Here is a 17,280-nt window from a genome sequence, read left to right on the forward strand (position 1 = left end):
TAAGGCTTGTCTTCATGAGGAAATTTACTGTAACTAGTCTACCAGTATAATTACATTGCTGTAGTTCTACTGGTAAAATTCCCCTGTTGAGCCTTATTCATAACAACAGCCGCCTTTATGGTTTATTTTTGTCGACTATGCCAAAAAAGGCCCCTGCTCCAGAAAGGCCACAACAATTCACAGGGGAGGAGGGGAAGGAGCTATGCCAGTGCAACTGGAGCGGTAGAAAGAATAACAGTATAGAAATGGCAGTATTTCTCTATACTAACGAATTATTTTGCTACAAAAAAAATGAAATGCTGTAACTATACTGTACATCAGATACCACTGCAGGTAAGGTATGTGCCAGTTTTATGCCACATTTCATAGCTTTGGTAAAGTTCCCCAAGCCAGACAGTGCTCTGCATCAGCCCCTCCATGTGCATCCTTTTGTTCTCGCCTTCTCCCCAGCTGCTGCAGTGCATTTCCCAGGCGCACACTCTTTCCCCCATTCCCTTACAGGAGGGATGCCTCGCAGCCCAGCAACTGCCCCAGGCCCCTTGGACAGAGCACTGACCCTCCAAAACAAATGGGTGTTAAAGACCAGCCCCTCTGGTTTACAGTTTGCATCTCAGGGATGAGGGACAGCTGAAAAGCAAACAGCACTCTTTGCAAAAGGGATTTTAAAACAATTGCCCTTCACTTCGGCAGTGCAAGAATGCTGAGCTAGACAAAACAATGAGCCATCTGTGCACTCTTCCCTCCTTCCCTTGTCTCTATCCTCTGGGCTTAAATCAGAGCTCCCCAAGAATGGCTGAGTCCCCCTTCACCTCCGCCCACCCTGTTTACATCCTGCAAAAGTTTTCTGGCCTTTTTTTTTTGTTTTGTTCTTAAGAGCCCTTGCAAAATCTTCCTTTAAACCTCAGCCCTTTGTCAGGTGGTATCCCATCTACCCAGCTTTGTCAAGTGATCAAAAAATGCCTCCCGCTAGACGATCCATTCCTTGTTACCATCCCTGGAGGCAGAGTGGCACTCAGGAGCCATAGCCACCCCCTTTGTCCAAGGAAGGGAATACCATCTGAATGGGAGACCACCAAAGATTTGCAGGCTTCTTTTGTTATCCTGGTGTCACTGCCTATTGGGCCTCGATTCAAAATTGAGATGACAGTAGAGAGGCAGCCGAGTTAGGTAAGCGCTATGGAGTTTCCAGCTTAGGAGAGAGAAATACCAATAGCTCATATTTTCAAACAAAATTGGTAATTTTATTACTAGCGGTAATTTGTGGTTACCAATTGTAACCACTGTCCCATCAAGAAACACAGACTGTTCTAGTACTAGTCAGGAAGGCATGTTCCCAATGCTAAATCTGCGTTGAGGAAAAAAAGGGGATTAGGTATGAATAACAGCATTCAGATGCATCTCTTCAAACATTCATTTTGTTAGTATCATTATTCCAGGCAGCAAAGGGATAAAAAAGCCAATCCTCCTTTGATCTCACAGCCGGAATGGCCACACAGCTCAAAAAATGCTTTTACCTTCATGTCCCACTGAAAAAAACCCACTATCTTTTAATTCTTGCTTTTTAGAACATCCTAAACAGATCTTTATCACGTAAAACAATCTTTCACTAGAAGACCGAACTTTGATCCCCAGTTGTTCCTCTTCCCAGCAGGCTGAACTCACTGGGAGAGCACAGCCTGCAAGCTCTCCCACATCATTCAGCACTAACCCAGCTGGGAGACGAGCGTAAGGAAGCCCTGTCTCGGGCCAACTCTCCTCCCATATGCCAAGATTATAAACGTCGAAGTTCTGCTGACAAAAAGAAATCATCCAGTTTGAACACTATGCCCCTTCCCCCACATGGCAGCAAGAGGCTCATCTTACCGGGACGCACGTGCAGATGCGCTACTGAACAGCAAGCGGGGCTTGCCTTCAGTAAAGCTCAGCTATAAACTTACTTCCAATCTTTTCCCCCCCCCTTTTTTTTTTTACTGAGAACAGTCCTTCTTGTAAATTCAACTACCATGCTGTAAACGTTAAATGAATTTCCTTCAATGCTTCAAAAAAATATTTCCAAATCTAGCACAGTTCAAGCGTGCTCTCATCCCACAGCCTCCGCACGCAAGCACAGATAGACCGCAGCACAAAGCGAACTTCTCTCTGTAGGTGGCCTACATCTTTCATATTATTAACGGTGCTAACTACCTCCAACAAATGACATTTGGAAGCCAAGTGCACTCTGCCTGGGAGGAGGGAAAAAAGATTTCCCCATGGTGACCATAGCTTCAAGGGAGGTCTGCCTCCAGCAGAGAAACACAAGTCTTAGACAGTCCTGGTGCTTTGCCTCAGTCGTTGGAGGGACACTGTCAATTGGGTGCGTAAATAGGCATAATGCTTGGTTTAATTGTTTTTTGCCTGGGCAATAGGGAATTGAACCTTACATGATCACACTTCTGCATGTGTTTCTTTAAAATCTCTCCAGAATTTTTGAATTCATTGGTCAAATTCAATCAAGTCATTCAAAGGAAGAGCTGTCCCCAAAATACCACATTTCTATGAAGTAGGCAGAAACAAACAGCCAGACAGAAGAGAAGGATGTACAGGCACTCCCAGTAAGCAAGTTTCAGTAGATGCACAGCTGTATTTCTAGACACCAGAGAATCCACACAGGTGAGACCTGCTAAAAGCACCCTCATTTTGGGAAAAGCTCACTCTAACTCATATCTTTGGAAAAAAATCCAACCACAAGACAAATCCATTAAAAACCAGATCTTATTGCCCCCCTGCAGCCAAACTACTCATTTCAACTCTGATGGATTCTCAAATAAGCTACCATTAAAAGGAAATATCTTTTTTGTCACAGAACTCCCTAATACCATGGCCTCTCCCTTCCCCCTCTGCCATGAACCTTCCTCTCTTCTCTGCCTCAGAAAAGAGACCAACTGGAAAAATAAACATTACATTTGGGGACAATCTTTGATAGACAAACAAGAGACCTAGGAAGAAAAAGGAAGTCCAGAGTATGGTGCCCATCTTGGACTCTCCCTCCTCCAAGTCCTAGCTCTTGTACCGCTTTCCTAAACTGATGCTTACGGATGTCCTCTTCCATGTCATTCCCTTTAGCTGGGGCAATGCTCCACCTCCAGCAACGGTACACAGAAGAAGCATTTCTTCAGTGCACTGGCTAAAGTTCAGTTGCCACAGATGAAGCCATGGCAACACAAAGCAGGAAGTTATGGAGACCTGGAAGAAGCTCTTCAGGGTGACCATAAATCGCCAGAATTTCACTGCTGTCATGGCTGTTCCCCACAACCAACCCGTGACAGTCACACCTCACAAAAGTCTGACCCAGGAGAAGAACCACTATTTCCTGATCCTCAACTTGAGGGTATGTCCCCAAAACTCAACCTCACTTACCTATTCCATGTGCTGAAGTAGCTACCACACAGCCAGCCCTGACACAGCAGGTGTCCTTTAACTTCACAGCTAATAGCCTAGTGAAACAAAATTAGGATGAGGAATGGAGGGTTTACACATCCATGTTATTATTTAAGAAAGTCCTCAGGTCCCTCTGTGTGAAATATGCTTCAACACCACATTTGAAAGAAACCGGACACCATGAAAGGTGGAAGAAAACCTTGGGTTTTAAATAATTTTCCTTGAATTACAGGCTCAGCTCTGAAACTAAACTGATTTGATCTTTCACCTCTCCAAGGTAGACATACTGAACTCTACAAAATCTTATCTGAAACGTGGATCCACAACAACCACCACCCCTCTCTAATTTACTGTCTTCCCAAAGGCCCCTTATTTTATTGCACTTCCATGAAAACAGAGAGGGGCAGAGTCAGTCTCCACCATTTTAAAAGCATTCACTGTCACCTTGGAGTTTGGTGTAATATTTCAGCAGTGCTTTAGGCACGTGGTTTGTAAAGCACTTAGGGACCCATTAAATACCAAAATTTAAGGCTAAAGGCTGGCAAGCTGAGGGCAGTGAGCTTTTAAATTTATGAAAGGCTACAGAACTAAGAGGCCACTAAAGTGACAGCTGTCAGCACCACTCCGTCCTACATTCATGCAGGCTCAAAGGAGAAGCCAGCATGCACTCAAAAGAAAGAGAGCACTCGTTCCAACTTTCAGGCTATTTTCTAAATACTCTTTTCAAACTCCTTTCATACATGGAAAAAGCCTTCCAGAAAACATCCACCCCTCTGCAAGCCTTGCATTTGTTACCTGATCCAGTTTTGCGCTCCTTTTTCTTCCTCCCAGCTCTAACAAGCATCCTTGCCCTTTTACAAGTTAAGGTCATTCAGAGGATCTATACAAGCAAGCAGAACACAAGCTGGACTGGAGATCTTGAAAGGCTCATGCTTACCCTCACCTTTAATAGGGAGGCACCACCCACAGAGACGACACGTTATCCCGGCATGCACCGCTCCCTCCTGATCCAAATGGTAAGTAGCGCAAATCAAAAGGACCACAGCAAGTTGGAACCTGTTGTCTCCGCGGGTGGTACCCTGCATCTGTATTAGAGATGAAGGCAGCTGTAATCTCTTCGGCTTTATGCAAATGGGATGCTGCTGCGCTTGAGCTCCTGGCTAGCTGCCAGGAAAAAAACAAAACAAAACGAAAACCACCACCCTTGTCAATATGAAGTTTGTGTAGATCAGGAAACGCAATTATTGGAATTTGCATAAAAAGCTAAACATCAAAACACAGTTGGCGTGTTTGTTCTCAGGATGTGGGAAGGCCACAAATACAAATCTTATCTCTTAACCTAGCCATAATTTAAGCTTTGCTTTCTATTGTGGCTCTGAATGACAACCTTGCAATTTTAATACAAATAAGACTATTCCAGGTTTTCAGGAATTCTATCCCATCATGGTTCTCATTTTCCACACACTTTTTAAACTGTTAACAAAAAGGCTGAGTGCTCAAACTACAGGAACAGCTAATTGGAGATTCAGCCTTGGCCTCACAGCGAACTGGAGACAGAAGTCAGTCTGGTGAAAACACGCATCGCTTCCCAGCTCCCTGGACAGCCCTGCAAACCCCTGCACCAGCACAGTCCAGGGCTGGAGCACGCCATGGCACCGCAGCAGGTGAAGCTGGCATTGCCACTGATGGAGTCCGAGTCCTGCTACGCTTGCCGATGCTGCCTTCCTCAGGCACTCGTTCTCCACATAGGCAGAAGTCACCATCATGCCTGGAAACTGCAGGAAGGATCAGGTGCCTGTGCCTTGGCCCTGTCGATGGTCTGGCATCGGAGTACGAATCTGCAATTGGCAGCTGATGCACCACACTTTGTGCGGATGCACGGGGACACGTGCTGCTGACATTGCTGTGGGGCAGCAGCTGCCAGCAAGGGGTGGAGACGGGTGCAGGACCTGTCTCCTCTCCCACAACTGCACCAGCCACATGCTCCCAGCCAGCGTGCTCACACGCTACACACACACTCGTCACTGCAGTGCAGAATCTCTTCAGAAAGCAAGAACAGCCCAAAAAAAGGCTCTACTCTAACCCTGCTGAATAGATTCAAGAAGTTACACATTGGTTTTGATTTTAAAGTAGATAGAAAAAGTTAAAAACAGAGCATAGCTTGCAAAAATGTCCCGGAAGGATTTCTGCTGCCACTCAAGTTGTGCAACATGCTCAACTGGAGAGACTTATTTCCATGCAAGCAGCTTGGCGTGAAATCCCACTGAAAGGCCTGCGGTTCCCTAATGCTGTCATGACGTCATGATTTAGGATTTTTAGAGCAATCAGCACAGCACAGCTGGTGTCATGGTTGCCATTATACCATGAAACAGAGTGGTTTTAAATGAAAAAGGTTTCCCCGTTTGAAATTCTTAGATTTCTTCCATCTTATTCTGTGGACTCTTAAAACCAGACCAGTTCTGTAAGCAGAGTATAGCTGATATTTAAGCAGAGCAGGAAATAGTGCTGCTTTAACTGAAAATAAATCTGTCAACAAGGAGGCACAGGGAGAGCTCCACTTCAGACTTTTCAGGTTCTTATTAAAAAATATAAATTAAAGTCAACATTTTCACGTTACTTGCTACATCTGTTTGCTATTCCATTATAAATAAAAATACAGGGGCCTCCAATTCAGCGTTAGTTCACTCCAAAAAAAATCAAAAAGTCCTTTTCATTTAATACTGCATTATAATTGGTCTAGATTACCAGAAGAGGTCCACAAGAAATAAGCTATACATTACCCAAAGTCAAGTTGGGAGATTAAAAAGACCTTTGGCAGTGTACTATCCCTCCCTTTCTAAAGGACGGACAGCAAGGTTATGGAAGCACATCCCTACTGTAGGAACCTTGCTGACTGTCACAAGCAGATCTAGCTCTGCACTCTTTGCAGAGAGAGTTGGGAAACCAAAAAACCCCACAAACTAACTCCTATCTCCAGAGGTCAGGGCAGTCAAGCAGAGTTCAGTGCCACACCAGCTTTAAAAGAAATCTTCCAAAGATTTAAACAACTCCCCTGTCACCCCGCGCTCCTGCCAACCATCCCACAGTACGCTTTACCTGGGACAGCAGAATCCCAAAGTCGTTCAAGAAACAAAGACACTGATACAAATTTTCTTAAACAAAGACTTTATTAAATTCCCTGCCGGAGAACAAGAGCCTCCTGAGTGCATAGCAAAACCACTGCATTCCTGCAGTGTGCACCCAGTGCTGGTCTGGTGATGTGCAGTTCACATGGCAGTCGTATTTCAAGAGTAGTTAGCAAACAGCAAATGCTGTTGGGAACAAGAATTGCTGGTGAGTGCTCAGCTCCTCTGAAAATCTTCTCTCTGCCTGTCTACAGTGCTCGCCTATCAGGTAATAACTTCAGGTTCAGCGTTTAAGAGATGTGTAGGTTTTGACAGCTTTACCACATGCATGATTGTTTATTAAGACTTTTTGCCATGAAGGCAGAGCCAGCCTTCTCGGCAGCACATGTAGTATTAAGTTTTGTAGCTCCAAGAATGAGGCCAAAATAAAGGTGACAGACTGCAGACAGCTGAATATCTCAGGGCGAGTGACACAGGGACACCCCGCTGTGGAGCCAGGAACACTGTTCCAGCCACACAGAGAGAAGGGAAACACACGCGTGTACTCAGGGCATGGAGATCACTTTGATGGATCTGAGCAGGCCTGTGCTCAAGAGGCTGCAGCCAACATCCCCAAAGCAGCGCAGCAGCGAGGGCTCGCTATTTGCTTGCAGTGCCCAGCTGCAGCAGCCTCCAGCAGCGTGGTGCCGGGGGCAGCCAAGGCACACCAGCTCTCTAAGCCTCCTCCCATGCTCACGTACACGCAGGGCATTCAGGGACTTCAAACCTCCCAGAGCACGGCGCAGACTTTGCTCCTGCTTCACTCAGCAGGCCTTGGAAATCGCCTGCAGCCTATGTCTAGAGATGGGGGGTTAATTCCCGGGCCCTGCAACCAGCAAAAAGGCATATTCCACTATCTCAACCCAAATTTCCAGACCAAATCATATGACAGTATGAAGAGTTTGGAGGTCTCGTGCCAGGAAGTTAAAGTTGTGACATTCCACCTGTGTGATACTTTCACTCCTCCACCCCCAAGCTTTCCACTACAGAAGAACAAGTTTTTGGTCTAGCAGACAGGTTTTGGGAGTGAGAAGCCAGAGCATGTGCCAGGGCCAAGGAGGCTGTGTCCTTACATAATTTGCTTCTTCATTCATAAAAACACATCACCCTTCATGTCTTCACTTGAGACCCTCATGCCCACTCCCCGCTCTCACCTGAAACCATCAGGAAAGAGTCTGTGCAAAGAGAATGGTCTCACCATGGGAAAACCGCAGGCTGACAAGTCACCAAAGAGAGGAAGTCAGCACAGCACTTACTCCCTCCAAAATTAGTCCCATCAAAAAAAGGTGGGCAAACACAGGTCACCTAATCTTAGCAACCTCATACTTTCAGTGGCAAAGATGAAATATCATGCTCTGAGAACAAAGACACCACGTGAAGGCCTGCATGTCCATGGTAGGGTCTCTTGTGGAAGCGAGGGAAGGAAGCCTTTAACTTCACTTCATTTCTTTCACTTGCCCTACCTTTCCTCTGCCCCAGAAACTAATTACCAGGGTTTGTTGTTAGTAGATGTGTTGGTTAAATGTCCCAGGCAGATCTCTGTGACACTAGGGTCCTGTATAAACTCCAGTCTTAAGAGACTTGTCTTCTGAAAAACAGTTCTGTAACCACAAACATGAGGAAAAAAAAAACAGGAGAAACTGCCTTGAGGACATGGGTAAGGTTAAAGAAACTGCCTGACTGCTGCTGTTGCAAGAGAAGCACCTGGGTGAAAAAAACTGGTGGCTGAATCTTAACCAAGACAAACAAAAGAAGGAAAACTTGGGTGAATAAACCGGGGCCTTTGCAGCACCATTCATCAAGGACATTTGCCTTGCAACTATGAAACAGTGCAAAGACAGTTTCACTAAACAGCAACAGCAGAAACCTTCTGCCATTTCTGGCTGGCTAAAAGGCCATGTTCACAGCCCCAAGATCATGACAGCTTGGCTACTGCTACTCACTTTAACTGGAGTTAAGGAGCAAGGTCAGTAAAAGAAAAACAAGAATAAGGTTAGATCATGCTGCTTGCCTGGTCTAATACAAAATGCCTGCTAAAGACCATCCATACAAACAAGCTAAGATAATAATTCAATTACTGGAGAAAAGACAGTCAAACAATTAGAATTTTATGCTTCTGTTACACAAATTGGCACTTTATACAGCAGCCACTGGGGTGGCAGTCCGCTGACAGTAACACTGCTGTGCCAGCAATAGGAAAAATGCCCTTACAGCAGTTTTCCAGAGGAAGGCATTTAACATGCACAGGGAGGGGTCAGGATTTAAGCGTATGACCGTAACAGACTACCAAGAGTGAAAAACACAACAAGACATTCAGTTAAAAAAAAATTTCCCAACCAGTTAAAAGAATTAAAAAAAAAAAAAAAGAAAAAAATCACTCAACACTGACAAGGAAATATATTGCATTCAAAGCCTGCAGAGGGGAACATAGTAATTCTTCTACATCCAAGAACAGGCATACGTCACCCATTGCAAGACCAGGGCTAGGGTATTCTCAGCAGAAAACCAGCTGTTCAAATAGTAAGAACAGCAGGACAGGGTTTTACCTAGGCTCCCCCAAAATGCAACACAAAACACAACATGCAGCAACAGAACTTCAATGACACTTACTCATGTACTCTGTTGTCTCCATACAAGTCACTTAACCCAAAGCTGACATAGTGCCAGTGCTCAGGAACATTCAGCGCTGGGTTTCCCAGGTTTCTGTACATGCTAACGTAGTCCAGAGGGTCAGGTCCTCCCAACCTGCATTAAAAACAGAAAGATTCTTAGGTAAGTTAGTTTATTCAAGACAAATGGGGAGTCTCCACAGGTACTACAAGGGGCTGTACAAAGGCCTGCTTTAAAACATAGCTAGTGACAAAAATGAAATTAGCATGTTCAGGTTACCTCTAAAAAAAAAAAAAAACAAACTTGAGGAGAAAGGTTGGGTTAAGTCCAGAAAGCTTCAAGCACAGGAAGGCAAAGCGTATGTGTGCAACATACTACAATGTTTTTAACATTAAAGCATAAAAATCTCTGGAAAATCATATTAAAGCTTCCACAAAACACAAAGAAAATTGGGAAATTGTACTAGTAAAAGAGCAATAGCTGTATCTGCACTGCAAGCTCTTAATTCAGTCCAGAGGCACATACCCCAACTAAAAAAAAACCCACCGATGCTATTCCTTAAAGCACAATTTGAAATGGCTAAGTTTTGAGGAGAGTAATCCATACTTCTGAACATAGATATGACAGTTAAAATAGTGGAGGAGAAAAACATTGATTCAGAAAAATTAGTACCAGAACTTGTAAAATACACTAGCTGCATTCATCGAGAACGAGTAAAAAGCATCACTGCATCCTCTGCTTCAACATTAGAATGGGTTCCTTAAAAGAACATTACTTAAAAGTCAATGCAGCACAGCCAGAGTACGTTAAGCAGCCATCACCAAAACCTGCAGCCACCCTTCCAGTTACACAGCACAAGGAAACGAGGTTGGTGTGCCAGCAGAGAGCACAGCACACTCTTCCTGCCACTCGCCATCACGTCTGCCTGAGCAGAGGCAGGTGAACTCCCCACCGAAGGAAGGAACGTGCTAGACTGTTTTGCTCGCTGTTCGCCCTGTCAATCATAAAACATACAGGTAGAAGCAAGCAAGAAGAGACAAGCCATCAAACCACCTACCACAAGCATTTATGGAATTGCATGAGCAACTGTTTAACTGTTTCTTGCCTCCAACTCACTTCAAGTAAAATACTCTCAACTGCTCCAAACAAGAAAATCCAAACTAAGATGATCCCCTTCATTCAAACCACTTATTACACACCAATTCCCCTTATCTGCATCGTCTGTTCAGACCCTGACTCTATCATTTGCAGGTTGCAGGGCATGCCTGTGCTTCCCTCGCTAGCCCTAAGGGTTTGTGTATCATCATTACGCACACCACAACCACTGCATAAAAAGCGTTTGAGCACCTCAGTTTTGTTCCCTGATTAAAGTACCGCAGCCTTATACCAAACACTGGCAGGCTTGGCAAAAAATACTTTCTCAGCATCTAGCCTGCTTGTCAGCCTCTTGTAGCACTCTCCACTACCACTGCTCCATGCCTCCTGGAAGTGTTTGTGCTTCACATGTGGAGATCCATACCTTGCCTTACCAAGGAAGCTCTGGGACAATCAAACAGCACAGCTTAATTGCAATTATCCCACTTAAGGCCAGCACCCTTCTCGGAGTCCCATCTAGCAGCACAGAGGAAATGCTGACAAGCATTTCAATCCTCAGGCATGAGTGGAACCAGGTTGCTCGTAGTAAAGTCGGAGTTACACCCACTGGCTTCAGAAAACAGGCAATCAGTGCAGAAGAGGTTTAACCCTGAGCTTGCACAACTACCCCTAGATCACATTCGCCGAGTACAGCAATTTCTTGAAGTTCATTTAGGAGACACCCTTGAGAAGACAGGGTTTTTCAGAGCTGGGGTAGCCGGCATTGCAGAACAGAGGTGCTAAAAAGTCACTTCACAATTCTGCACCGGCCTTGCCACAGAGCTGCAGCACCTGGGCATCTCCACAGGAGATTCTCTGGAGAAGTAGTCATCATGGCTGGACAGATGGATCCAGTCCTTGCTGGCAGCTCATCGGTCTGGCAAGAGGCCAGCCAGCACCCAGTCGAGCTGACATGCAAAGCACCAGTAAGAAGGTGCCTCCCAGGGTGAGCTCTGAGGAGAGTTAATGCATACGCGGACTCCCTGAGTTTATCACCTGCAGGGAAGATGGTGCCAGGAAGGGCCATGAGAGCAGGTTTCCTGTTGTTTCCAGAAGGCACCCACATACTCTACACAGATTTCTAGCGACAGTGATACACTATTTGAAATCCTCTGCCTACCTCCTGCTGCCCAATCTTATCAAGTCTGTACAAAGTAACGTATCAGCTTGTTGTATAAAAGGCCTGTGGGCTCTCTCCACAAGCATGCTGTGCTGCCTCCCTCCTACTGCTGCAGGAAAAAAAAGCAGAGCAGGGTTATCTAACATGAGTGACTTTCCCTAGGACAGCTTCCCTCCTTTTAAGTCACATAAGGCCACCATGCTGGCTCCAGGCCAGCTCCAGCTTCCTAGCAGGTCAGTCAAGGATGCAGCCCAGGATATCAGGGCAGGACAGAGGGGATGAGCATCCCACCCCCAGTAATGGCACTGAGGTCCATTGGCAATGGCTAAGTCAGAATTATACAAACAAGTGGCATCTTTATGGTGTAAAAGGCAAACTGGTGAGCAAGCACAGGGAACCCGTGTTAGACCCTGGGATGGAGCAGAGTTTGATCCTCAGTGGCAGCCTGGGAAAACCCATTCGCAAAGTCTAGCAATAGCCTGAAACACTCAGAAAAATATGAATCCCCCTCTGACATACCCCATCTCCACCGGTTCCCTCTCACCAGCACCAGGTCACGCTGGAGGCTGAGATCTCTGCCATAAATACCCGTTCAGGTGGCTACGTTCAGAGCGTGGCACCAACACCCCAGCCAGCGCTCAGGCTCCCCACGGCAGTAGCTCCCAGATCTGTGATGGAAGCAGCCAGGTGGAAGCAATTCCAGTCGGGACAGTCACTTGCCTCCGAGGAGTGGCAGTGAACAGCAGCAGCCACACACAATTATTACCTGACTGGGAAGACTCCAGGGCAAGGGAGGTCAATACACTGACCAGCAAACCAGTGTGAGAGATTAGCAAGTGGTCAGAGCAGATGTGTAGGATTTGCAATGAAGGCAAAAACACCTCCACCTGCTAAGCAACGAGCATCTCCCACACACACAAAACCTGCTTCCAAACTGGGTTTAATAACACCTTAGACGTTAAACGATTTACACTGGAACACTGCTGACACAGGCACTTTGACAACACACAACTCAAACCCTTATACTGCCCTTTTTCAGGACAGGGACTGCTCCACAAGCACGCTCTTCCCCAGGGCTACTCAAACGCATTTGTCAGGTCTGATGCAGACGGTGAGCAAGTCCTGCCTAGACTGCACCAGGCGAGTGAGATACCTCTCCCTCGCTCCTGCTGGCAACCCCACACTTCTCTCTAAAGGCCAAGCCTCTCCAAGGATCTGCAGCACCGCAAAACCCTGAGGCGGCTGCAACAATGCGGCACCAGCTGGCTCAAGGGAGCCGAGCTCTGTCCTGCCCAGAGCAGACCCGGCCAGAGTTAGCTACCCACTGGTTTACTGCTGCATGACAATCCAGACAGACCATCTTTACTCCCTGAGAAATCTGGTAGGCTTGGAAGAGAGTCAGGCAAAAAGCCTGCAGCAGCGACTAATCAGATTTTGAAAAATAGGCATCCAAACCATATACCTATCCCAAAACTGCTAGACAGGAGCATCCAGCACTAGCTTTAAACCCGCTACCTGCAGCACAGCTAGTAACATACCCATGGCAATACTGCTCAGTAAAGGCTAGTCCGCACAGATATTTATCCAATTCCAGTGGCAGGTTTCACTGCTACGCTAACTAGTCGAGCACCGCTAATGCCTGCTCCGGGTACATCCTCCCGCCCACAGCTGCTGTTGCAGGGTTCGACCTTGTATCACAATCTACATATCAGTACACGCGTTCACACAAAGAGCTGGAAGCGTTGGAGGATTTTATTAGGAAGAGCCCAACTTCAAAGCCAGAGGTACGGTACAAATTTCTCTATTCATGGAGCTCATTCAGGAGCAAGAAGGGCAGCCTCAGGGGAAACTCAGTATTTGCATCTGCACCAAGAGTCTTCTTTTGACTGATGTTAAGACCGCTCCGAACTTTCTGTGGAAGGAGAAACCAGAAGTGGGCAGAGAAGAAACAGCTCCACAATGGGGAAAAAAATTGGAAAATTCCCAATCCATTCACTCTGAAAAGTCCTTAGTGGATTGTTTGTAGTCACTTCCCAGCAGCTGAAAACAGGATTGCTTTTCACAGCTACCTTTTGACAACTCTTCAGAAGTAGTCCGTGATCCCCAAGCAGCTGCAGACCACAGGTCAGCACGTTGGTTTTTGAGTACATGGCCTAAATTCAAGACAGGTGATGAAAAACCAACAGTCCAGCCCAAATTCTGCCTATTTCAAAACCTATCCCAAAGGAAAGTACAAATCTGTTTTTTCACCAGCAATTCTATGCAGCAAGATATTTCACTTACAGATACTCAACCACGTTTTAAAAATAAAAGCGGATACTGGATATCAACAGAGAGAAACTCCTCAGTGCATGGCCTTTATAAATACAGCCAGGAACTCTTCCAAGAAGTTCCAGTTGCAATCACGAACTCTCTCCCAAGATACGCAAATAGCATTTAAGAAAAGACTGGTTCCATGAAATAATCCACGCGGCTAAACCCCTTCATTTAATAGGTATGCAGTTCTGCAGATTCTCCAACATTACAAAGTAAGGATCTGCTCTGCCGTGCAAGCCAAAGAATACAACTTCAGCTCCCTGAACAAAAAAAATTGCTGTTAACCATAGAGAAACTGATATGTATAATTAAAAGCTGATTAGTGTTACAATATTTCTCCTAAGGCAGGGAACTTTGTTCAGCAATTTCCTCTTCTAATCTAAACCAACCAATAGCTGGCAGCCCGAGCAGAGGAGGACAGACTAGCGGAGAGTGAGCAGTGGCAGAAGTCATTCTACCAGACTTAACAAAACCAAGTTTCACCTAACAAAGGAAGAGAAAGTACCTGTAGTGTCCGTATAGGCTCCACCTCGCACAAGAATTTCCTGCACAGGACAGCAGTAAGAAGCTCCCCTCTGATTTATATGAGCAAAGCTCTCAGCTCTTGCTGCCGGCTGAGCTGACAGTCGGAAGAACCGCTAAGTGGAAAATGCCAGGATAAACAGGCCTTCACATTACTTCTTACTTGCAACCGGCCATCACTGCCAATAGCAGTTTTTCTAGCGTTTGAGTTCCTGTTGCAGTGAAGCCCTACTCAACCCCTTAAGCAAACAAGCAGCAAGGTTTCTTCCCAATCAAGGGTCTCTGCCATTCTTCATTACAGACCTAAATCTCCCTCCATCCCACACAAATCTTACATTACTCTAGTCAGTATTGTTTCAAGCAGTTGACGGAAAAGAAGTGCTGACTCCCAAATCAAGGTGACTGGAAATTGAACAAGCTTGAATATCTAAGATTAGAAATAGGTGTAAAAACAGGCTGATCAGACCACCACCGAAGTACTGCAGTACTGACCCACACAGATGATTAAGAAATTATTTGTATTTTGAGGTCTCAGATTTGCAACATCTTATCTCAGCCTACTGTGTCTGTTTAAGTACAAAAAACCCCCTAAGCAATAAGGGCTAACAGACATATTTCTTGCTAGAACCACATAAAAAACAGCACTTCGTTGGAAGACAACAGAAATAGCTTGGCTGTCAGAGCAGAACACAGGGAGGATGTTATTCTGCTGTTGCTCAGGACTCAATCAGATAGAGACATACAGGTTAAAATGCACCGTAAATAAAGAAGCTGAGTGTTTACTAAACTTTTTCCAAGTGCTGGAGTAGGGACTGGTCAATGTCAGGTCCAGCAAACACTCGGGAGTGACCTGATGGTGTTCCTTAGGCCCAGAAGAGGGGGCTGAGCAGCAAAGCGATAGTAAAAAGCAAAAGGAACTCCTCTTCGCACAGGGCTAGACACTTATCTCGATAGCTAAACATCCAAGTACTTCCTTCATGCCACTCTCCCACATAAGCAACTGCTGTTACTGGTGTCAGACACTGTGTCAGCAGAGACAGTAAGCAGCAGATTCACAGTCTGCGATAACACATGGCTACGCAAGGGCAAGAGAAGCTGGCTCTGCCCTGTGGATTTTATGGGTACACGCACAGCATGCATCCAGCTCAGAGGCTGGAACGCAGGTTCACTCCGGTCAGTGCTGGCCATATTCAAAGCCCAAGCTCCAGGCCAGAAGACAGAGCTTGTGCCTCCTGTCCAGGAGGGGGGACTCCAGCCCCCCACCCTCTGTGGGAACCCCTCCACTGAGTAACACACACTCCCTTTTCCCATGACCTGCCCAAGCCAAGACCCTCATCAGCCGCCCCTCACTCAGGGAAGCTCCAAATCACCCCAGAAACCCCAATACATCCTCCTGACTTCAGCGCATCCCTCCCTAGACACTTCCTTCTATTCCCAGTACATCCTCCCCAGCACACCCCCCAAATACACCTCCCAATCACATCCCCAATGCCTCCTCCCCCAGACCCACTGCACACCCCCAAACCTCTTGCATCTCACCCCAAACTCAGCACACAATCCCCAGTCCATCTCCCCTTGCTGCAACCCTCCCCAGCCCCACTGCCTCGCCCCCCTCCGCCCCATGCGGCGTCCCCAGCCCCACTGCTGCCCCCAAGCCTCCCCCAGCCCCACTACTCCTCCCTCGCTCCACTGCTCCCCCCAAACCCTCTCCAACCCCACGCAAGGCCCTCGGCCCCACTGCTCCCCCCCAGCCCACAACAAGGCCCCCGGCCCCGCTCCTCCTCCCAGCCCCACACAAGGCCCCCGGCCCCCTCCAGGCCACAGCCCCGGCCGCCTCACCAGTACTTGAGGATGGCGGTGACCTGGAGCGGGTTGGGCTGGTCGGGGTAGAGGCGGCGGCACTCGCCGTAGATACCGTGCAGCCCCGGCGGGAAGAGCGACGGGAAGGAGCTGGAGCCGGACCCCGAGCCTGAACCCGGCCCGCCCGCGGGGGGACCCCCGCCAGGCCGCACGCCCTCCATGTCCCGGCGGCGGGGACGGCGCGGCGGAGGCGGCTGGTCCCGGCCCGGCCCGGCGCGGCCCGCTGGGCTCGGCTCGGCTCCGCTCCCGGCCCGACGCGCGCCCGGCCCGGCCCGGCCCAAGCGGCGCTGCGCGGCGCGGCGCTGCGGGAGGAGGGGGCGGGCCCCGCTGCCCGGGCGACGGTGAGTGACACGGAGGCTCCGCCAATGGCGACGCGCGGCGCGGAGGGCGGCCGCGCCTCTTCCCCTCCTCCCCGCCACGCCGCGAGCGCGCCCTCTAGCGGCGGCGGCGGGGCACCGCGCGGAGCGGGGCGAGGGGCCCCGTGAGGCGCTGAGGGGAGCGCGGTACGGAGCTGCCGGGGGGCACGGGGCTGTAGGGGGGTCCCGTGGGCGTGAGGGAGGGCCTGGGGCGGGGAAAGGAGGTTACCGGCACCTGGGTGGGCCTGAGGGAAGAGGAGGGGTCGCCGTGGGGCAGCCTCAGGGGTCGCCCCGCGGCAGGGAGGGGTGAGAGGCCCGGGCAGCTCCGAGGTGGGCAGCGGGCGCGGCTGGCGGGAGGCCTGGGGCAGGGGCCTGGTGGGCACCTTCCCCGGCCCTGGCTCGCCCAGGGGGCTTACAGCAGGGCAGGTCCCGTCCTGGGGCAGCTCCCCGGCCACAGCCACCCCCAGCCTCGGCACTCAAGCCTGTGTCAATTTTACCTGAAGAAGTGAGGCTGTAAATTGCAACGGTTCCGGAGCTGCTTCTGTTGGACTTCATCTGTCCGCGCAGCAGGGCCTGGGACAGAGAGCTGGGTGTGAGGCTTAGCACTCATCTCTGTGCCATTCATAACCCTGTGGTTCTGTGGGACCATGGCTGTGCTCTGAGACATGGCCAGCTAATAGCCTTATTTCCTTTACTACTGCTCTTACAGCTTTTGTTACTGCTGTCTTTACACCTTCTCCAATCCTCACAGCACCTTTATTCTCCCTATGCACCTTTCTAT

The 17,280-nt window shown here is 48.2% G+C and overlaps 1 protein-coding gene across 2 annotated transcripts in view; it reads right to left on the reverse strand.

The window, feature by feature from the left end:
• The window catches only part of SUFU (SUFU negative regulator of hedgehog signaling), a 106,386-nt gene extending 90,020 nt beyond the window's left edge, over positions 1–16,366 (reverse strand). For both annotated transcript variants that reach the window (XM_050898581.1, XM_050898579.1), the window contains exons 1-2: positions 16,123–16,366; positions 9,192–9,326 (exon numbers count right to left, since the gene is read on the reverse strand). In XM_050898581.1, the coding sequence (XP_050754538.1) occupies positions 9,192–9,326; positions 16,123–16,304 (317 nt within the window). In that variant the 5' untranslated portion in view covers positions 16,305–16,366. The remainder of the gene's footprint in view (positions 1–9,191; positions 9,327–16,122) is intronic.
• Positions 16,367–17,280: the final 914 nt, after the last annotated feature.

This window comes from Gymnogyps californianus, chromosome 6 (genome assembly GCF_018139145.2).
Source record: "Gymnogyps californianus isolate 813 chromosome 6, ASM1813914v2, whole genome shotgun sequence".
NCBI lineage: Eukaryota > Metazoa > Chordata > Aves > Accipitriformes > Cathartidae > Gymnogyps > Gymnogyps californianus.